The 23,629-nt window shown below is 38.4% G+C and overlaps 2 protein-coding genes and 1 non-coding gene across 3 annotated transcripts; 1 reads left to right on the plus strand and 2 right to left on the minus strand.

Annotated features, from left to right (window-relative positions):
- Positions 1-3,402: 3,402 nt before the first annotated feature.
- On the minus strand, positions 3,403-3,475 carry TRNAF-GAA. The gene has a single exon. It is a non-coding gene; the product is annotated as a tRNA-Phe (tRNA).
- An 89-nt stretch (positions 3,476-3,564) lies between these two features.
- Positions 3,565-4,474, plus strand: LOC110878700. Its single transcript, XM_022127053.2, has 2 exons — positions 3,565-3,882; positions 4,162-4,474. The coding sequence occupies exons 1-2, from the start codon at positions 3,597-3,599 to the stop codon at positions 4,332-4,334; spliced, it is 459 nt and encodes a 152-aa protein (XP_021982745.1). The 5' UTR covers positions 3,565-3,596; the 3' UTR covers positions 4,335-4,474.
- On the minus strand, positions 4,422-8,838 carry LOC110878699 (serine carboxypeptidase-like). Its single transcript, XM_022127052.2, has 9 exons — positions 8,516-8,838; positions 8,265-8,433; positions 7,662-7,781; positions 7,437-7,580; positions 6,723-6,873; positions 5,690-5,775; positions 5,347-5,602; positions 4,695-4,828; positions 4,422-4,587 (listed from the first exon to the last, which is right to left on the minus strand). The coding sequence occupies exons 1-9, from the start codon at positions 8,836-8,838 to the stop codon at positions 4,498-4,500; spliced, it is 1,473 nt and encodes a 490-aa protein (XP_021982744.2). The 3' UTR covers positions 4,422-4,497.
- Positions 8,839-23,629: the final 14,791 nt, after the last annotated feature.

The following is a 23,629-nucleotide window of genomic DNA, read 5'->3' on the forward strand; positions in this document are numbered from 1 at the left end:
TTCGGTTTTGATTGATTTTTTCATTCGTTCTCACGGTTCTCGCAATATTTAGCGTTCTCAAGATTATCCTCCCCTATTTATTTAATATATAAAATTACATTTATTCAACCCGTGCAATAAAAGAGGTTTTATAAAAATATATTGTTTTATTAGTTAGTTTAAAAAATTCATTTATTTAACCTATGTAATAATACATAGGGTTATAAGCTAGTTATAGGGTAAATTACACTTTTCGTCCTTTATGTTTGTATCGAATTGCAAAGGATAGCCTTTAACTTCAATAATTACAGTTACAATCCTTTATTTGCAAAACTCATTACACCTTAGGTCCTTTAGCACTAACCCAATTAAAATTTTCAGTTAAGTTTTATCACATAAGGGTAATTTAGTCTTTTAACTTATTAAATTAAAATAAAAATAGTTTAATAAAAACAATAAAGTAAAATATATATCACATCTTTATCTCTGTCCATCAACAAACAACATCAGGAACCCATTGTTTCTAGGAGACAAACTCCCTTTCTCAGCTTCAACAAACAACATCAAGGCCTTTTTCTGTATCAACTGAAACATATTCAAGAACCCATTGTTTCTAGAAGGAGACAACCTCTGTTGCAAACCCAACAACACAATAAACTCAGGGGAAATCTTAACAATTTCTTCAACAGAACAACCTGAAAGACCTCAACAAGTAAAGCAGCTAACCCTTTGGTAATCAAAGCATCAGAATCAGCTTCAAAGATGACAACTTTCTTATCCGAATCATCAAAATAAGCCCTTAACCAGACCTGAGATACACAACCTTTGACTTTGTTTACGTCTGTTTTGAACTGGGGTTCGGGGGTTAAGGTTTTTGCCGTAGAATAAGAGTTGTTCGTATTTGGCTTTTGGGTCTTGTACGGATTGAAAAAGTTTGATGATTTGTTGAAGGTTTTGTAGGAGTTGTTCAAAGATGATATTTTGGTTGCTCGAATAATGAAGACTTGGGTCAGGGGAAGAGGGTTTGGTGGTGGGGATTGATCAGACGGTGAGATTTGGAGAGATGGGGTTTGGATGAAATGGGGAAAGATAAAGGGGGTTTAGGGTTTAGGGGTTTGAATATTGAAGGTGGGAGTGGGAGGAAATGGGTGGAGATTGTAAGATGAGCAGAGAGACGTGGCGACGGAAAGACGACAGTGAGGAGGTTGTGATATGAGGTGGCAGGTGGTGGTGGGTTTGGTTGGGGAAGAAAGGGTTGAGAGAGAGAGAGGGGGAGATAAAGAGAGACCTCAATCTGACGTGTTATATATATATATATATATATATATATATAGAGAGAGAGAGAGAAAGTATAATGTACTTCAAGGCTTAACCTACATTAACATACATGACAAAAAATATAACGTGCGTTATTATCATAGAACGTGCGTGATTATAGTCCCATGCGCGATTATGTGGTCCCATGCGTGATTATGTGGTCACATGCGTGATTATACCCAGTGGCGGACCTAGGATTTTATTTCAATGGGGTCCATTTTCGGGTCGGTCCTTGTTCGGGTCGAGTTAAAGTGAGGTTTGAACTAGATTTAAAAAAAAAATAAGAAAAATGGGCTTATCAAGGATTGAACCCATGACCTTTTGGTGGAAAAGATGGAGATTTACCACTACACCAACTTTCTTTTTATTTCTATGGTGTCCACCTAATTGTATTTATGAGGTCCATATACAATTTAATATACCGAATCTACTATTTTTTTAAAAAAGATTGGGGTCCGGGGACCCCGATGGCACCAATGTGGGTCCACCCCTGATTATACCCCTGATCCAACGGTTACCATTGTCTCCTACGTGATGTATGATAAGGCTTTTTGTATGTTAACCTTACTCTCTCTCTCTCTCTCTCTCTATATATATATATATATATATATATATATATATATATATATATATATAGGTAAAGAGTAAAATACAAATGCGCTTATCGTACGATACGTACGCGATCATCCCAGCCGTTCGATCAGGTGCAGATCTGGTGCGAATTCAATACATATCGCATGTGAAAAAATGGTTAGCATGGGGTAGTGTGAAAAATGGCATGGGGTGTGTAGATGACAAAATCGCATGTGGAAGATTTGAATATCGCATGTGAAAAAATGGCATGGGGTAATGTGAAAAATGGCATTGGGTGTGTAGAATCGCATGTGGAAGATTGAATATCGCATGTGAAAAATGGCTAGCATGGGGTAATGTGAAAAATAGCATGGGGTGTGTAGAATCGCATGTGGAAAATTGAATATCGCATGTGAAAAAATGGCATGGGGTAATGTGAAAAATGGCATGGGGTGTGTAGAATCGCATGTGGAAAATTGAATATCGCATGTGAAAAAATGGCTAGCATGGGGTAATGTGAAAAATGGCATCGGGTGTGTAGAATCGCATGTGGAAAATTGAATATCGCATGTGAAAAATGGCTAGCATGGGGTAATGTGAAAAATGGCATGGGGTGTGTAGAATCGCATGTGGAAAATTGAATATCGCATGTGAAAAATCTCTGTGTGTGTTACTGTTCATCTTCTTCGATTGTTGGTCGATCATTGTCAGTCTTCTTTCGTTTGACCCTTACAACTCCCAAATTAGTAGTTCTTATTATCGATATCGCACTAAAAGGAACGAAAGGAGGTTGGGGAAGAAGATTTTCAGGTTTTTGAATTTGATTTAGGGTTTGATTTTAAACTATCATCGGTTAATTACAGAGATTTATTACCTCGCAATGACGTTTAACCTTCCTGGTATGATTTAGATATATTAAAATGATTAATTTAATCATTTAAATTAGTTTCGCTCGCGTTTGATCGATTGAAGATCGTACGGCTGAGGGCATCGCGTACATAATGTATGATAAGAGGTATTGTACGTTAACCGGCCTCTATATATATATATATTAGTTTATTGTTTTTTATTAAACTATTTTTAATTTAATTTAATAGGTTAAATGACTAAATTACCCCTATGTTAAATAACTTAACTGAAAATTTTAACTGGGTTAGTGCTAAAGGACCTAGGGTGTAATGAGTTTTACAAATAAAGGATTGTAATTGTAATTATTGAAGATAAAGGCTATCCATTGCAACCTAATACAAACATAAAGGACGAAAAGCGTAATTTACCCCTAGTTATATGTAAAAAAGACTTAGTCGGTAAGACCCAAGTTTTTAATCCACGAAAGCTTCTAACGATTAAGTGATAAATATTCCTCTTTCATGTAACATCATAATTACGAGAAGTATAGATAGGCACAAGTTTATATCCAAAAGAACTTGGGTAACAACTCTAGACAAAATACGAAAAACACCACCTTGGAACCCGATTCACAAAACAAAGATAAAACTTTCCTATACTAACTGTTAAAACTTAAAAATTGTTTGCGGTGAACGTGGATCGAACACGTGACCTTCAGATCTTCAGTCTGACGCTCTCCCAACTGAGCTATCCCCGCTTGATGTTCTTTTTTCCCAGATATTAAAACTTAACTTTACTATCTTCACTTAAACCTCCTAGCCTCCAAAACATCAAAATCAATCAACCCCCACCACTCACTCTCTCACTTCCAATGGGCAATGGAACCGGAAAAACCGACCACCACAATATGCACAGTCGTCTCCATTGACCACACCGACCTACACTACACAGTCTGCTCTCTCTGCGAACGAACTCTCCCGGACTCCTTAACTCGCTGCAACCACTGCCCCGGTTCTACATCTAAACGCCTCTTTCGAGTCCTCATGTCTGTAGCCACCGACACCAACGTGTTCGTGGTGGTCCTGTTTGACCGTGCTGCTAGGGTTCTCTTCGGTTGTTCTGCTCATGATTTCTTCAATTTCACCAACACTCATCCTTTCTCTGGTCAGTAGTAATTTTCAATTATTAATTTATTGGTATATATGCACATTTTGGGGAACGTTATCGAATGTTCACTAACATAAATGAACGAACGCGGCCTTTGATCATGTTCGTCCAGTTAACTAAACGAACGGAATTTTTTGTTCGTGTTGGTTCATTTATTAAACAATTGAACACAAACACGAAATGTTTGCTGATCGTTCGGTTCGTTTGTATTTGTAGAGAAACTATCAGAGATGTATTGTTTAATTTCTTATCATTGTGTCTTAATTGATGGAATAGGTGAGACTGTAAGTAGGATTCTGGAGGGAGAGATGTTGAGAGTGACACTTTCGAACCCTAGGAATGGCAATGCACAACATCTGCGTGTTGTTTCGGTTATTCCTTTGAGATCCGGTTTTCGTCCTGTGATTGATAGTTTAAGTGAGCTATATGGAGTAAGATCTGACCGTTAATTGTTGATTTTTTCGGTTTAGTTGTTCGTTTTTATTCGTTTGTGCCGCCATTGTTTGATGATGGTTAATTACATATAGACAAGGTTCTATAAGATTATATGTTTATTATATATTCATAATGCTTTATGTTGATCTGTCAATTACACATAGAAAACAGTCTCTTTTAGTTAAGTGTTCCATCCATCCACATCTTTAGCATCTGCAATGAAGCCTTTGGTTGATCCATCGGAACCATATGTCCAGCATCATGCACCTGTTATGACAGTTGTTGACACAAACCGTCAATTTTTGAAACTATGAACGCTTCTTTAATAATTTGACAGGGAGTTAATATTCACACACACACACACACACACGAACCGTAAGGAAAGTGAGTGGACCATGGTTCTTTAACTCTCCCGCTTCTTTGCCATCTACTTCAAATTTGACAATCGTTGATTCTTCAAATTCTTTTCGACCGGACCATTTCATGGCCTCAACCCATCTATAGTTCCCTGTATGTTTAAAATCCATGTCCATTTTAAATAATTCAGAAAGAAACATTATTCTATTTTGTTTTTTAAGTTCAGCATGATAGGGGTGTTTAAAAAGCTCGCAACTCGAGGCTCGCTTGAAAAAGCTCGTTTTGTTTTTGAGCCGAGCTCGAGACAGGGTACTCGGCTCGATGGCTTGGCTCGATGGCTCGGCTCGTGGCTTGACTCAATGGCTTGACTCGTGGCTGGACTTTATGGCTCATATGTATGTGTGTGTATATATATGTATATTTTTTTAATAAATGTGTCTTATTTTTTTATTTTTGTTTTATGTTACCAATATTTTTGAAAAATAAATTATTAAAAAATAAAAAAAAATTTAACGAGCCAGCTCGATTGGGCTTGAGCTGGCTCGAAGTTTTTACAAGCCGAGCTCAAGCTCGACTTTTCAGCTTGAAAAAATAAGCAAGTCATGCCATGCTGGCTCGCTCGTTTAAATTCGAGCTCGAGCTCGAGCCCTTAGCATGAAAGAGTCTTACCAATCCAGTTACAAAAATAATCATATTCTCCGACATATACAAGCATCTTAAAACCATCTTCCAAAAGCTCCGGAAGGCCAACTTCAAGGTTTCTCATGATGTCTTCCATCAGTGCATTATACACCACACTACTAATCGACACAAAATCGATATCCCCTGGTACCCCTAATGCTTTTTTCACTGATGCCATGTTCAAGAACTCTTCGATTTCGGAGTTGTTATAACATTGTTGCCTCCTAATCCTAATATCATAACCCTGTCACATAACACAAAATTGTTTCGAATTCAGATGAATAGCATTGTGAATTATGGTTGTAGCCTTGTACGATATTTGAGTGCTTACACATATATGGCTGATGCTCAAAATCTGTTTATGAATCTGACTGCATATATGCTGGGCTTCAAGGCAGCTGTTATGGCCATTAGTCCCTAGAAATAAAATGTAAACAACACATGATTGTATCTTGATTCGGGTAGGCCTGTAAATGAACCGAACATTATGAACTGTTTGTGAACTTTTTCGGCAGGAAGTTCATTTACTTAGTAAACGAACGACCATGAACATAATTTTTTGTTCAGTTCATCATCATCATCATCATACTCAGTATATCCCACCAATAGCAAAACTAAGGTAAGGTAAGGTCTGAGGAGGGTAAGATGTAGACAGCCTTATCTCTACCCCGTAGGAATAGAGAGGCTGCTTCCAGTGAGACCCCCGGGCTCGGTAGTAGTTTTGCATCAAGCCTTGGACATAAGGCACATAATACTCAGCAATTGGGACAAAAGCCGATTAGTTCATGTACCCCCTTGTCTTTCGGCTATCAACGACACCACATGATGCATGATTAACCGTCCCTCGCTTTTTTGGTTCAGTTAATTAAATTAATTAAATGAACGAACATGAACACGCGTTTTGTTCATTCACCTATGTTCGTGAATGTCCGTTTATGTTCGTTCATTTGTGTTCGTTTATGGTCGTTTATTTATATCATAAGCAATTATATCTATATCAATACTAAAAATAAAAGAAACTTTCTAACTACTTATATAAATATAACTAATTGGTAATTGGGCTTTCTAGTAATAGAACTGGATTTTCCAATGGAATTTATCGTAATTACTCACTAATTTATATAAAAAAAATACTTTATGTTCATTTATGTTTTTAGTAAAATATGTTCATTTGAGTTCATTTATGTTTCTTCAATTATGTTCATATGTGTTGTTTAGCGTTTGTTCAATTATGTTCATTTACGTTCTTGAACTGTTCGTTTAGGTTTTAAATGAACACGAACATGCCCATTTTCTTAATAAACGAACATGAACAAAAAAAAATGTGTTCAATTATATGTTCGTGTTCGCTTCGATTCGTTTACCACATTTCTTTGCTGCGTTTTCGCACTCTGGGACCATCTGAATTATTCTGACGTAATCTTCCCAGGTGATTAAATTATTCAGAAGAGCAAAATCAGGACATGACTTGAACTGAATTCCTGCTTCAGTGAGTCCATTGCCAATTGCAAATCCCTATTCATTTATCATAGTTCTGTTAGCTAGGGCTTCAAACAAACCGAACGAACACGAACAATTCGTTAAGGAAATGTAAGTGTTCACGAACTGTCAATGAACACTTACAGAACGAGATTTTTTGTTTGCATTTGTTCTTTAAGGAAATGAACTTGTTTGTGGTTGTGTTCGTTTGTTAATTTTAGGTAACGAACGTTCATGAACACAAAAGAATACAAACTGTGTTCAATGATGATTATCAAATAATTTTATTTGTCGGAATTTTGAAGTATTTAATTAAAATTTAAAACAGTAATGAACTATCGAACACAAACGAACACAAACGAACGCGTTACCGAACATTCATGAACATAAATGAACAAACGCGACCTCTGTTCATGTTTGTACATTTAACGAAACGAACGACTTTTCTTATTCGTGTTCATTCATTTATTAAATAAACGAACACAAACGAACTTCCCACCAAACGGTTCACGAACTGTTCGTTGAACGTTCGGTTTGTTTGCAGCCCGACTGTTAGGGAACTGGAAATTTCAAAAGGGTTACAAAAAATTTAACTCCACCTTCAAGTTTATACGAACGCCATCTTTGTTCATGTTCCCCTGGTTTATACGCGCAGCAAAAGCTGGAATGTAGTGCCCTCCGTATGATTCTCCGGTTATATAGAGGTCGTTTTTCACATATTCAGGGTGTAGCTCGAAGAATCCCTGTCATTCATCACACGGTTTCAAAAATACATTCTTAAGTTTGTGATTTTGACCCATTTTAAGTAATCTCAGTTTGCATACCTGCAAGAAGTCATAAAGATCATCACTCACGCCCTTTTCATCATGTCGAATGTCTTGTTCACTAGTACTGTAACTGAAACCGGTTCCAATAGGTTGGTCAATGTATATGATGTTGGAAACCTGTCATACCGATCATTCAATGTTCATACTTCATATGATATTAGCTGTACGCGGTGTGATAAATTATAGACTACAATCAACCCCACTGGTTTCAGAAGTAAGTTTACGTTGAAACGTAGAGTAATCTGAATTCATACCGTTGAATGAAAATGTATTATATTTGACACAACTTGTTTCCAAACAAAATCTACGTTGAAACGAAGACAAACTCAAAACGTACATAAAATAAACACACGCGTTGGCGTCGTACACAGCGTGATAAAATATAGACTACAATCGACCCGACTCGTTTCCGAATTTAGTTACGTCAAAATGTATATTAACTCAAATTTATATGTCAAATGAAAACGTATTATATTTGACCTGATTTGTTCCCAAACAAAATTTACGTCAAAACGTAATCCAACTCAAAACGTCCACATAAAAATAAAACATTATATAATTAACCCCGACTCGTTTCCAAACAAAATTAGTATAACATACCTGATCCCAACCGTAGTCATTCCAGACTAGGGACAAATTCTTCGTCAAATGGAACGGACCGTTTTCTTTAAAAAGCGCTATTGCACCGCTACCACCCGGTCCTCCAGTCAACCATATAACCACAGGATCATCCTTGCTGTTTCTTGATTGAAAAAAGTAGTAAAACATCCTGCAAACATAGTTATAATATAGTTACTATTTGATTTGTTTAATTAGCAATCTCTACATATTGTGGTGATAACTATAAATACCTTGCGCCTATAGTGTGATTAATTCGAACATATCCAGCAAAATGAGCAAGATCTTGAATAGAAGCACTTGAGTCACCAAGAACTGGAAGTCTTAGCGGTTTTTCAACGATTCTGGAATTTGTAATGCTGCCGGAATCAGACATGTTTGGCTTATATATGTTAACATCTAGTTTCGGGTGTAGGTTTAATTCCTTAACGAATCCAAATCCTGTTTCTGTATGCTGTGAAGTTGAAGCAGGATCATGCATTCGGGATTTAGCAAACGCGAAGGGCCAATGACCAATGAGGACAAGGAGAAACATGTAACTTGTAACTGGTGCCATTGTTTTAAGTGTTTTTTTTTTTTTATTTTTGGTTTTGGGTTTTTTTAGGGATTTATAGGCGGTTTAAGTACATTTTTTTACAGAAAACGTGACGATGTTAGTATCTAACCAAAGTGATGGAAATTTGTTTATAGTTAATATTCTTGTATTAATTAGTACTACAACTTCTGTACGAAGGTGACATTTTCGGCACTACCAAATAGAACTTGCTGTTATACAAGTAACCCGAGCAAATGGTAAAATGCTAGAAATAGTCTGAAGTTTTGTTACGTGTCGTTCTCGATGAACAATTGAGTAGATCTGATGAAAATTTTGTATTTGTTCATCTAAGAGGGTATACTTCTAAGGCTTGAATCAATGTTTTTTCCTTTTATTGGGAAGCTAAGTTTGTTCTAATTTAAAGAATGTTGCCAGAAAAGGGCCTTTCTTTTATATTTCACAAATATCTCATTACTAAATTGATTATAGTTAACCTCTGTTACTGGTGCCTTCCAAAAGAAGATTTGTTACTAGTGCAAGAACTAGTTTTTTAGAACTTAATATCCTAAATGTTGCAAATTGGGTGGGTTCGGAAGCATGTAAGGATGAACCTATTTTTGGCACGGGTAGAAGAGTTAAAAAGACATTTATCGTTTTGTATCGTCATAAAATAACTCAAAGGTACCTAATCCTTTGAAATGAAATACAAATGGAGTAACAAATGTTGTAGACCCTAGTAATAATAATGATCTTTAGTGAAGCGAAGAATACAAGTTAGGGGCTGTTTGTTTAGCTTTTAATGGTTTAGACTTTTTACTGGTTCAACACTTAATGGTTCGGACTGTTTGTTTCGCGAGCAGATGTCTGAATGGTTCAGACATTTGCCTCTGAATGGTTAAGTATTATACTGAGTTTAAATTGTTAAGACCTCTAATCTAAATTGGTCAGACATAACGGTTAAGCATTATATCGACTCTTAATAGTTTAGACATAACGGATATTATTCAAATTAATAATATCCGTTTTCAAGATTTGTTAAACGATGCCACAAATAAAACATGCCTGAACCAAACCTACCCCAATCAAGCGCAACCGAAACAAAACTTAAATTTTCATCAATATGTACAAGGAGGTTATGTACAAGTTCAAGATGCTCAATATCAGGGAAGTGTTATGTATGTTTGTAATGTTCCAAATTTTAGAGTTAATTTTTTATTTGTTTAATTTACTATAATTTTAACTTCATTATGTTTTATTATTTATTTTATTAATGAAAAAATAAATATAAATTACGTAAAACTATATTGAAATATAATAACTAATTGTAAAAGTGTGTGATGATGTTTTATTATTTATTTTATTAACGAAAAAATAAATATAAATTACGTAAAACTATATTGAAATATAATAACTAATTGTAAAAGTGTGTGATGATGTGAATAGTGAAGTGAAGTTTGTAGCGATTTATACATTGTGGGAAAAGTGAGAGGTTTTGATGGAGGTTTGTAAATTTGATATGACACTGAAATAACGGTTTATTTGGGTTGGGTGGTTTTGCACATTGTGGATGCTCTACGCGATAAACGACTAAACAACGACCATGATTGACTTCTCTCATACTCATTATGTCTTGGTTTTCTCTTTCATACTCATTATGTCTTGGTTTTCTCTTTCGATCTTTATACTAAGTGGCAGTATCGTATTGATACCATAATTAACCGAATCAATAAAATAACGAATGAAATGCTACGGCAACGCGTGGGTAGTTTTACTATTAACCCTTAAATACAAAGGTAAGTAGAAAATGATTTTAACCATTTTATTAATATAAAACATACATATACACTCATCTCTCACTCACAAAGGTAAGTAGAAAATGATCGATACCTCTGAATTCATTACTACTTATAGCAGCCAACACTCACATCTGCTTGTAAGGTATCTATATAAATCTGAAAAAAAGTATGTTTCACTTGATGACAATAATACTTTCCCCAAAAAGCAAGTTTCCGTAACTGTTCCCCTATTGGTTAACATGCTTAGAAATTATATCCCGATCGGCACCTCTCATGGCTTGTTGTGTTTGTACACCCTTTATCCCGAGGGCGGTGGAGACCCCCTCCCTGGGACTGGTACGGCTGTTGTTTGGAATATTTCAATTAGAAAAGCGGTTGCCATTGTTGTGCCTAAAATGGGTATTGGGATATATGAAAGTGTTATAGGTTTTGGGGTTTGTCGTGAGACCTCCGACCCTAAGATTGTCAAGATTACTTAGGTGGTGTTTGTTTTTTGGCCAGTAGCACTTCTGGCCACTTATGTCTGCGCCGCGCAGACGCGCGCAGACGTTTGGATGCTGCAGCTTGTTTGTTTTTCCGCAGACCTTTCATTAAAAAAGGTCTGCGAGACCTCTTCACCATGCAGGCAATGACCCAAGTCTTCTTGGCACAGACATTAACGTCTTCTTGGCACAGAGGTCTTCTTCCACACCTCCACCCCCACATCCCTGCCACAACCACCGTCACCAACACCCACCTGCCATCACACCCCACCTGCAACCACCATCCACATGCCACAACCCCCACCTACTCCCGCTGGCCACCACCACAACTACTGTTGGTGCACTTGTGTCTGTACTTTGTCTGTATTCGGTCACGATGTAAACGATGTCCTTGTAAGTCATGTAAGTTGACCAAGTCAACCTTCCTCCTGGTTTGACTCAGTCAACAGTAAGTAAACTTGTTGTAAGTTGTCTGGCTCGAAGGATGAGTGATCGAAGGATAATGTAGATCCTTCGATCACCTCGAAAGATATGCTTCGAATATTAGACCTCGAAGGATCATCCTTCGAGGTCAATGCTCATCTTTCGAACATGTTGTGATCGATAGATGATCCTTCGGACCATCTATCGAATCCTTCGAGCAGACCTGCTGTGTTTGGGTATATATACCCATGCAATGTGTTGAGTTCAGATAGATGCACACAGACAAGAACAGAGAGCATTCTGTCCGAAACACTCACACACACTTAGAGAGTTTATAGAACATTTCTGTAAACATTGAGCTTGTAACCGAACCCTCATTGCATTAATACAAGTTGTGTTAATCGGTGAACTTGTGTGTTTGTTTCTCTACTTGCTACTAACTCGGTTTGCTTGCTAGCTTGGATTCCGCACTCGCTAGTAGGTTTGTATAACAAGGTTTAGGTTCGTTATCCTCCGCGAAACAGGGACCTACAAGTGGTATCAGAGCCTCGCTCTTTACCTTGTTTAAAACCGGGTTTTTACAAGTTTTGGTGTGTTGAAACACTTGGTTTTGCACCTGTTTTTACTTGTTTTCTTGCATTTTCTTTGAGTAAAAACGTGTCTAAACTAACCGGGAGTGTTTAAAGTTGGGTTGGGTAACTTGGAAATTGGTTTTTAAGAAACTTTGTGTTTTCCGGCCAATTTCCGGTGTGTTTCCGGTCACCGGACTGTGTGGATAAGGTTATCCATTTTTGGCATAGTTTATTTCAAATCTTGGTTGGTAAGATAGTTGTCAGCCTGCCATACCCTTTTGCCGAAAGTTGACTTACCAACCAATCACCTTTTCACCAACCTATCACATCGGTGTCAGTGTGTTAGTGCACATTCGAAAGATATCCTTCGACATCGAAAGATATCCTTCGTCATCGAAAGACCATCCTTCGATCAGTGACCATCCTTCGATCAGTGACAGCTCGATAGATAAACATCTTTCGAGTAGTCCTACGAAGTTCGAAACATATCTTTCGATCAGGGAATCTTTTCGAAAGATAGTTGTTTTATCTCGAAAGATAAGGATCTTTCAAGTGTGGATCTTTCGAGATTTTGAGTCTTTCGAAGCCAGTGCTCGAAAGTCAACAGTGATCCTTCGAACACTGTTGATCATTCGAACAAGTGTGATCCTTCGGAAGTTAGCTATTCGAAAGATAAGTGTCCGAAAGATAGGGATTTGACTCGAAAGATAAGGATCTTTCAAAAGGGAATCCTTCGGGTTCTTGAATCTTTCGAAATTATTGTTTAAGACTCAACAGTAATCTTTCGAATACTGTTGATCCTTCGAACAATAGTTGATCTTTCGATTGTGGTCCGTTTATTGTTAACAAGTTTCTGTGATTTCAGATCTTTCGAACAGGATCGTTCGGCTGTGTGATCTCTCGGATTATTCACTTAGCTTTTTTTTTTTGCTTATCAATCATGAATCCGAGTTGGTGGAATCCTGCTCCAGATAGTGGTAAATATACAAGTTCAGGAGTTACTCCTTCATGGTGGGGTACACCGGCTCCTGATAGTGGAAAATACACGTGTACAAGTCTATCACCATCATGGGCCGAATCTCCAGTATCTACATCTTCACAAGCAAATGCTTTACCATCAAATCAATGGGCATTAGTAACGGGTCAAACTCCGAGTGTACAAAGTATCTTATTAAGCGAAAGCGAAACAGGAAGTTTGAATCGACCCCCAAAACTGATGAGTTTGAATGAATATCCAGGATGGGCTGAGAGGTTTAAAACATATGTTCTTGGTCAAAATACGGAACTGTGGATACGTTTCACCACAGATTTCGATCAAGCCATAGAGGTTGCTGCTTCAGAGACTGCGTCATTTGCTGATCTTCCTGAAGATAAAAAGAAAACGTATGATCTGGAAAAGAAAGCATACGCCATTCTCACCCAGGCTTTGAGCAAGGATATTTATCACCAGTTTGTCAGCTTCAAGACAACTAAGAAGTTGTGGGACGGGTTGAAAACAAGAGGAGTAGGGAATGAAGCAACACGTCAGCTGCGTCATGATCTACTCAAGAAAGAATTTGATAGCTTCGCTTGCATGGATAAGGAGTCTCTGGGAGACATGACAAGTCGTTTCTATCACCTGCTTACTGAGTTGAACAATTTTGGAGTTACAACAACTCAAGCAGAGGTAGTAAAGAAGTTTGCTGATGCCTTACCTCCGCAATGGAGTAGTTTCTTGGAAATCCTTAAGTATAACGGAGCGTTGAGAACTACAAGTTTTAACGACTTCGTGCAGCTTTTGGAAAACAAGGATCAGGAGGAAACATTGAAGGCGAAGAGAGTTCCATTGCCACAGAATCCAGAAATGTATTATGGAACTTCTAGCTCTTCGTCTGCAAGAACTGGTTCACATGCTCCAATTCAAACGGCGTTTGTCACAAGTACAGATTGTTTTGGCAATCCAATACAAGTTCCTGTTAAGCCGCCTCCCACCACAGACATATTTGGAAATCCAATCCAACCACCTCCTCCTCCGCCTCCTGCTCAACAACAACGTGCATGTTATGGAGGAACATCATCTGCTGGTCAACAATCAAAGCCAAATACAGTACAGCTCGACACTTCAAGCTTCTCAAAAGTCAGTGTAGAAGTAGCCAAGGAACACATGGAGCTACTTAACACTATAGTGAGCGCGTACTGTGGGTTAATTGAAGGTCAGATTGGCAACATTAATCTGACACAAGAAGATTACAGGCAGATTGATAAAGAAGAGATGGACTTGATGGATATCAAGTGGGCCTTTGCTAGTGCTGTGAGAAGAGCAAAGGATTGGATGGAAAGTACTGGCAGAACCAGCTTGAAAAGTAAGCGAGACACCAAGTATGGGTTCGACAAGCAAGCTGTAAAGTGCTTCAACTGTGGTGAACGGGGTCACTTTAAACGGGAATGTGCAAAGCCAGCACAGCATGGAAACCAGAACCCCTTCAGAAACCAGGGCAACCAGCAGAACCAGAACAGAAATAATGAACGTACATTAGTGCCTGTCAACAATCAAGCCAACCGGGCACTTGTAGTTCAGATGGATGAAGGTTGCGACTGGTCAATCCAGTTTGGTGGTGATGCTCCTAATGGTACAGCTTGCTTTGCTCAAGTTGTGAAGGATGTAGTTAACACCAGTGGTGGAGAATCTTCCGCCAGTGGTGGTGAATCTTCTAAAGATGAAGACTCTTCTGGGTACAGCAGGAGTGTTGATGAAGATTCATCTAGGTCAGGCGATGAGAACATGGGTGAGACATCTGGTATCTCTGTTGATGCTAATATTGATGAACTTTTGGAGGAAGCTGCAGCAGAAACTCAAAGAAGATCTGTTCTGATGGATCAAGCTGCTTGTACTTCGTCTTCTCTCCATTCAGCCTTTATGGCTAATGTCGACAGTTCTTCAAGTCAGGTATGTGTCGATGAACCCATTGCTGTAAACTGTGATAGCTTGCAGGCTAAATGTGTTAAGTTAGAGGCAAACATGTCTGAGTTGCAAGCCAAACATGATGCTTTACAAGCTAGTTTGTTTGACTTGCAAGACAAACATGGTTCCTTGAATGATGAGTGGTGTGCATTGCAAAGCAAACACGAGGCTTTGCAAGAAAAATATGATGTGACATTCATCCACAATCAGAAGTTGACTGTGGATCTTTCAAAATGCACAGAAGCCAATATGTTTTATGAAAACCATGAAAAAGAATTTAAGTCAATGATTGAGACATTAAAGAAAGATAAAACTGAATTGACTAAAATGGTTTCAAGAAAACAAACGGACATTAATTTGTATATATCTCGCCTTGAGATGATGCAAAAGGAAATGGCTTGTGTCAAAACAGAGAGTGATGCGATCCAGCTTAAGCTAGACAGCTATTTAAGCTCTAGCTATGTGTTGGATCACATCATTGACGTTCAGAAAGAAAAACGGGATGTCACATGCATAGGTTACAAAAAATGTCCACCACCAGTCAGACACAATTATGATGCCATGCCTGATGAGGAGGATAGAGTGTTCTTCGAACCATCTGTTCCTCTTGATGTGAAGGAGTTTGCAGCAGGACTCGGATACCAGAAAGAAGTATCCTCAGATTCGGATGTGTCAGCAGATACATCTGTAACTGCTGAACAGAAACAGGATCCTCCAGTTGAGGTTGAGGATGCTGATTCTTCAGATGATGAATCTGATGATGCTGCTCCAGCAAAGTCTGATGCGGTAGTCAAAAATGAGGACATACCTCTTGAGAATCACATTCTATGTGATCCCCCTGCCACACCCGCTAAGACTGTTGCAACTGAGTCCTCGTCTGAGAAGGAGTCGGAGAGTGTGACCTTGCTGTACACTTTGGTTGGTGATGATAAAATTTACTCAGACAAAGATTTTCCGATTAAGAACGTTAATCAATCCTTAATCGATAAAGTCTTTGAAAATTCGACAAGTAAGTTTTTGGGGAAGAAAGGACCACATGTTACAGTTACATAGTGTCCTCCAATCCCAAAGGCTGAAGTTCGAAAACAATTTGGCAACAAGAAATTACCAGCAATGCCAAAACAGCAAAATCACACCAAGCCCAAAGGAAAGGCACCGGCTCAAGTCCAGAAGAAGCCGAATCAAAAGAAGAAGAAAAATGTTAACTTTGTGAAATCGACGGGAACGGACAAAATTGAAACGTTTGAAAATAAATCTAACTTAGATTTTGTCAAGAGAGCTACTGTTTTGAAAAGAAATGAACAAAACAGTTCACAGCCTAGTACCTCGGGTTCACAAAGTTCAACATCATCGGCTAAGAGAACACATGATTCTTCGAGGTATGTTGAACGAAGATCATGTTTTGAGTGTGGAACTATTGGGCATATAATTCGGAATTGCCCTTATCTTCATAAGCAAAAAGAAAAGGTTGATGCTCCCCGTGATCACAATGACCGTAAGCCATCTGTTTCAACAAAACAAGATCCCCGACTTGTAAAAGAAAGGGAGAAGAAGCAGAAACGCCAACAGGTCAAAAGGATTGAAAAGGCAATTAAAACCGATGTGGTTCAAAAACAATCTGTTTCTGTAAAATCAACAAATTCAAAAACTTCAAACTGTAATGAAGTTAAAATTTTAAAGAATGACACTGATAAAACAAAACAGACATGGAAACCTAAATCGGTTACTGAATCAGGGGGACCATCACAATTTACAAACCATCAAAGACGAGAAGTTATTGTCATTGATGAAAATGGAAGACCCAAGACCACAATGGCTTGGGTCCCTCTCTCCAACTAATCTCTGAATGAGTGTGCAGGAAGTTCCAGGAGGAACTATTGATAGTCTTAGGATTGTTGATAGTGGAATGTCCTTGCACAAGATAGGCGACAGAAGAAATTGTTGCCTTTGATGGAGAAAGAGGAAAGAAAAAGAAAATGTGGCTGTATGAAGATGCAAAATTCGACCAAATGAAGAACGTGCCGAAAATTTGGTCATTCTGGTTTTAATCGGGTCCACAGGAACGAATGAAGTGAAATGTGTGTCGATGCCCTTGCATGGATTGAACATCCGCACACCATTTCTGAAAGAGAAAGTCAAGACCTTCGCTGGTACAATGTGGAAGACCAGCCGGACCCGGAGGTTTACGACCTTTTTGCTGTCAAGAGATTTCTCAGTAGCTGCACATTCGACCTTGAAGTTCACACCGGGTGAATATTAAGCTGGGGGAGTGCTTAGATTCCTTGCAATGCACGGAACAGTTGCAGGATACGCCTTTAAATTCTTAATCTCTCCTATACTTGTCGATATTTAAGCTACTTTGTGAATTATTATCTCGAACAGCACTCTTTGACCTGACACGTTGATCTCGGATATCACCTCACACGTGATTGTTTCAATATGAAACTCATCAATGCTGTCATGGTCCGCACCGCTTACCGACATGCCAACTCATTTTTCAAAAATTTGTTAAATCTTTTCGGATAAATCTTAATTTTGGTAAACGGCATTAAGGTCAAGCACAAGAGTAAACCAACATCGGAAAATCATTTTTGTAAATATCTTTGTGTGTTTTTAAATTTATCTTAGTTTATTGAATTTAGGGGGAGTAAATCCGAAATCTGAAAATCCAAAAACATCGAAAAATTTCAAAAACACAAAAACAATAGAAAAACAAAAATGAGTTTCCTGGCGAGCAAAAGAGAAAATGATAGTACATCAGTGGTCTATCCAAACCTCTTTAAACCTTAAATGCAAAACGATAAGCAGCTCTATATAAGATGTATCGGTAGGCTCACAATCATTTTAAAGTGTGCAGGGTGATATAAATCTTAATCGACTAAAGACTAGGTGGGAACCATTCATTGGCATATGGTCTTAGTACCGAAATTTCGTTTGATAGATTGCCGAGGTTCTGAGATATTCGGTCTTTATGCTGCTTATCATCTGGGTATCATGGTTGTATCTTTTACCGAAAAATTACGGGGACGCAAGTCTAGATCTTCCATGATACTATACATACGTGTATATATTACATACTGCATTCGACCTCAATAAGTGATAAACAATCACATGTCCAAATCAAATAAGTGATAATATATCACATTTATCCGGGTGTCAAGTTCGTCTCTCTGCTGTACGGAAGTACTGACCTGTTCACGGACTTGCACCTGTGCCCTCATGCTTATGAAAATCAAGTTCCTCATCAATAAGTGATTATATCACATAGGGCTTGTTTTCAAATCAAAATAAGTGAGTATCTCACAATTTATACGGTCAAACAGATGATAATCGGTATACTCACCGGTAAGATGAACTCTCGTGCATACCTTGATACGGGAATGTGTCATGATGTGGATGAACACCGGTCGGTAAGTATAAATCATACCTTAACGTATCCCCTCGCCATGATTACATCTGATAAGTTGAGCTTAAGGGGACAACAATACCGATAATTGTTATAGGATGCTTATCTTAATGTTAACTAACTGAACAACAAGAGTGTTTTGGCATGACCGTACACTGATATGATTCTCTTACCCTCGAAACTCGCAAAAAGAATGTGTGTATATATTTATTTATTTACTGCTTAACTTTTATTATTTTTCTTTTAAAACAGTTTCGTCGTTTGGTGCATATCAGCACGACATTAGCGGTGATGTCGTTTGATAACACTCAAAGGATTTTAAATTGTTGTCTTTTACTTTCAAAAATACCAAAAAGATTTTAGGTGTGTTTTAATATAAACTTCTTAAAAGCCAAAAAGATTTTATTTCTGCTTTATTTTCGATCGTACGATGTTGGAGCTCGAGTCTTCGTTACCTGAAACCTGAATGAAAACCGAACTGACTAAATCTTCATAAACGGTCAAAATTTGCAAGTTTTGAAAGTTAGACTTTAAAATTGATAAATTTATTAAACTTTCAAACTGTCGGACGGTGTTTGATTGTGACATGGTCATTCGTGTGTCATTTGTTTATGTTATATTCCAAGCAGTTGTTCTCATTACGCGTTTAGATTTCTTGCATGTGCAGATTCTAAAGGCTAGGAGAACATGGTCGATGACAAGCTTTGGAATGAAGACACCACGAGAAGGCGCTCAAAAGATGAAGATGATCGAGTTGCCGCTGGCCATCATCAACACCACAAGGATCTCACTTCATAAAGATAAAGTCTTTTCACGAGCATAACTCAAGGGGGAGCTTATGTTAAGGGGGAGTTTGTCAACACACTTCCTACATGATACGGGTAGTTTGTTGATACACTCTCTGCTTTCAAGACGTGAAGACTTTGAAGATCCTCCAACTTTGAAGACTTGAAAGGACATCAGAGTTTTAGTAACTCGAAGACCCAAGACCGTCGAAGTTCGAGACGAGTCTACAACCATAGAAGATAAAGACAAAGCTACAGCCAAGGGGGAGTTTGTTGGTGCACTTGTGTCTGTACTTTGTCTGTATTCGGTCACGATGTAAACGATGTCCTTGTAAGTCATGTAAGTTGACCAAGTCAACCTTCCTCCTGGTTTGACTCAGTCAACAGTAAGTAAACTTGTTGTAAGTTGTCTGGCTCGAAGGATGAGTGATCGAAGGATAATGTAGATCCTTCGATCACCTCGAAAGATATGCTTCGAATATTAGACCTCGAAGGATCATCCTTCGAGGTCAATGCTCATCTTTCGAACATGTTGTGATCGATAGATGATCCTTCGGACCATCTATCGAATCCTTCGAGCAGACCTGCTGTGTTTGGGTATATATACCCATGCAATGTGTTGAGTTCAGATAGATGCACACAGACAAGAACAGAGAGCATTCTGTCCGAAACACTCACACACACTTAGAGAGTTTATAGAACATTTCTGTAAACATTGAGCTTGTAACCGAACCCTCATTGCATTAATACAAGTTGTGTTAATCGGTGAACTTGTGTGTTTGTTTCTCTACTTGCTACTAACTCGGTTTGCTTGCTAGCTTGGATTCCGCACTCGCTAGTAGGTTTGTATAACAAGGTTTAGGTTCGTTATCCTCCGCGAAACAGGGACCTACAACTACCGTCACCACCACTCAAAAGGTTAATAGGTGAAACGATATAGAAAGTGTAAGTTGCATCCCTTGGCAAGTTGAGGTTTTTGCGTTAAGCACAGGGACTTGGAGAAGTCCATATCGAAACCGCAATGGCAATGTCAATGGCAACCTTCCTCGTAAATGTAAACCGAAGAATTTAGCAAAGTAAACCTCCTGGACAGTTTAACTCAACTTCCTATTCAACATTTGTCAATGTCTAAGATAAGGGACTCTCTTGTGGTGCTTGAACGCATTGAAGGCAATGATGTTGTATGGATGATGAAGGATGGTGTTTCTAAATCGTTTACAAAGCTATTCACTGTTGATGTTAACACGCCACGTGCATATGTAACGGCATTTAGAAAGAGGGGTGATCCGATAATTGAAATTTTTGAAGATGGTGTTTGAGCTTACAAACTTGTTGTTTATGAGCCATGCTCAAAAAAATGGATGGTGTTGGGATTGATGGAATGGAGTTCTCATTTTTTGTGGAAACACTATTACTGCTTGATCATCCAGGTGCTACGGTTTGAAATGGAAATACTCAAATTTCAAGCTCATTTGTCTTGGGAACAGCATTTCAGGTATTGATTTGACTGCAAGTCTTTTGTTCCATTTTTCATTGTGCTTATGTAAACATTCGCCAATTAAGTTGAAGATAATCATTATTAACTTGAATTTCCATCGGTTGTTTGAAACCCGGTTAATCTCTTAACATCACACACTTAGTTAGATAGTTAGAATAGATTATTACATAACGGTTATGAACTACAAGGACTAATGTTGTCAAAATGAAAGATGGTAACTACCATCATTACCGAAAAGGTGTGTCCCTTCTCTCACACCTATTCCGATCGGCACAAAGGGAAAGACAAGAAGAAAAGGCACCGGTTGATCGAATGGACATGAATCAACATACCTCTTCAAGGATTAATCACAACCACACATTCAAGAGACGTGTCTATTCACGAAGAGACACAACTCTTCACTCGTACCCGTAGAAAACTATAAATAGGATAGATTGTTTTCATTTGTAATCACTTACTCTCAATTCGATTGTACATACATTCGGTTATTACATTCAAGTTATTGTTATTCAAGTTTGTTATTCACGCTCGTTCTAGAGATCAAGATCCATTTCGGGCCAACAAATTGGTATCAGAGCATCAGGCTCTAGGCGTGGGAATCGCAAGGCATCGCAGGGAATTCGCGATCAGGTTTCAATTCGCAAGTTCAATTCAGAATTTTTTTTATTTTCGGTTCTAGGATAATCGGTTGAACCGAAGGGTTGGTTAGGAATCTAGGGTTTGTTTGATTCCGGGGTTTAGTGCGAATTAGATTATTTGGTTGTTTGATTATTACACGATTCGGGTAATCGTGGGTTGTTGAGATCTATTGAAACTAAGAAAGTAAAAGCATAGTAAAAGTGAAGATTGTTTGACAAGAAGACATGTCAGGAACATCCGGACAAAATCCGATAATAATACAGAAAGAAGGAAATTCTCTTTCCTAGTTTCAGTGTCCGATTCTGAAACCAACAAACTATACGGTTTGGGCTATTCGTATCAAGACGATTCTTGAAGCGAATGGTTTGTGGGAAACGATTGAACCGACAGAAAATGCAACGGTAGACACTAAGAAAGATAAGTCTGCAATTGCATATCTGTTTCAAGCAATACCAGAAGATGTTGTATTGCAAGTTGAAAGTTGAAAGTTGTAAGACTGCAAAAGAAATTTGGGATAATCTAAAGGTTAGACACGTTGGTGTTGATCGGGTACAAAAGGCGCGTATGCACACACTATTATCAGAATTTGAATTATTGCAAATGAAGGATGACGACACTATTGATTCATTTACCGCAAAGATTAATAGTATCGTTACACGGGCAACTGAAGTAGGAACGACATTGAGTCAACCGACTCTAGTACGCAAACTCCTAAATGGCGTACCGGATAAGTTTACTCAAATCGTTGCCTCCATGGAACAATACTCCGATCTAGAAACCATGACGCTAGAAGAAGCAGTCGGAAGATTAAAGACGTATGAAGAACGGCTCAGGTTAAAGAAAGGAAATCAAGGAGAAAGCCAAGATAGGCTTATGTTCACACATCATGATAACACCAGAGGAAGACAATCTGGAAACCGCGGACGTGGTAGGTTTAACCAAACACGTGGAAATTGGCGAAACAACGGAAATAGGCAAAGTCCCAAAAACGAAGGATCTACATCTAGACCTAGAAATGGAAATTCTAGAAATTGGAGGAAGTTTGCAAGAACCGACCTAAGTAAGATCCAATGTTTTAAGTGTCAGAAGTTTGGACACTTCAAGAAGGACTGTTCTGAGAAAGACGAAGCACAAGAACATTCAAACCTCGTCGACGAAGACGAAGCCCCCGTATTGCTAATGGCAATACAAGAAGAAAATGTTGCTCAAGAAAGGGCTCTGCTAAACGAGGAACATATAAAACCAACAAGTTACGCCACAGAAGATGAAAATCTATGGTACTTAGACAACGGGGCCAGCAACCACATGACAGGAGTGCGAAGTCACTTCAGAGAGTTAGATGAAACGGTGACAGGGCAAGTACGGTTCGGTGACGGGTCGCACGTAGAAATTAAAGGCAAAGGTTCAATACTACTGGAATGTCTGAACCAAGAACAAAAGATTGTTTCACAAGTATACTACATTCCAAGTCTGAAAAGCAACATACTGAGCCTCGGACAACTTACAGAAATCGGTTGCAAAATTGTCATGGACGGAGATCTACTGACTATCCGAGATCGAAATAGAAAGCTACTAATGCGAGTCAAGAGAATGAAGAACAGGCTGTACAAAGTCAAGCTGAAGACTGGAAAACCAATCTGCCTACTCTCAAAGACCGAAGACATAGCATGGTTATGGCACGCAAGGTTAGGCCATTTACACTTCGATGCTATTAAGGAAATGACTTGTAAGAACTTGGTACATGGAGTTCCTCAAATAAGTCATGCAAGTCAAATCTGTGACGCATGCTTATTAGGAAAGCATAGTAGGGCACCATTTCCAAATCAGGCAAAGTTCAGATCTTTAAAACCTCTGGACTTAGTCTATGGAGATTTGTGTGGTCCTATATCCCCACCAACACATGCTGGGAAGAAGTATATATTCTTACTTGTAGACGACTGTACTCGCTACATGTGGGCATATTTACTAACTTCCAAGGATCAAGCATTCGAAACATTTAAGGAGTTCAAAGAAAAGGTGGAAAAGGAAGCACAGACCAAGTTGAAAATGCTAAGGACGGATAGAGGAGGTGAATTCACATCGGCTGAATTCAACAAGTATTGCAAAACCAACGGCATAGCAAGACAGCTCACAGCACCATATTCCCCACAACAAAATGGAGTAGTAGAAAGGCAAAACAGGACGATGTTATCCACTACTCGCAGTATGCTAAAGGCAATGAACATGCCACAGAACTTTTGGGGTGAAGCAATACGACACACGATATATGT

The sequence above is a fragment of the Helianthus annuus genome, chromosome 7, assembly GCF_002127325.2.
Source record: "Helianthus annuus cultivar XRQ/B chromosome 7, HanXRQr2.0-SUNRISE, whole genome shotgun sequence".
NCBI classification, from domain to species: domain Eukaryota; kingdom Viridiplantae; phylum Streptophyta; class Magnoliopsida; order Asterales; family Asteraceae; genus Helianthus; species Helianthus annuus.

Excerpts from the sequence above, each read along its gene's own strand:
- LOC110878700 (XM_022127053.2), top strand. The coding sequence starts at position 3,597 with ATGGAACCGGAAAAACCGACCACCACAATATGCACAGTCGTCTCCATT. Across the intron at positions 3,883-4,161 it reads CAACACTCATCCTTTCTCTG|GTGAGACTGTAAGTAGGATT; the intron begins GTCAGTAGTAAT and ends TTGATGGAATAG.
- LOC110878699 (XM_022127052.2), bottom strand. The coding sequence starts at position 8,838 with ATGGCACCAGTTACAAGTTACATGTTTCTCCTTGTCCTCATTGGTCAT. Across the intron at positions 5,603-5,689 it reads TGAGCATCAGCCATATATGT|GGTTATGATATTAGGATTAG; the intron begins GTAAGCACTCAA and ends GTTATGTGACAG. Across the intron at positions 4,588-4,694 it reads GTCCACTCACTTTCCTTACG|GTGCATGATGCTGGACATAT; the intron begins GTTCGTGTGTGT and ends CTGTCATAACAG.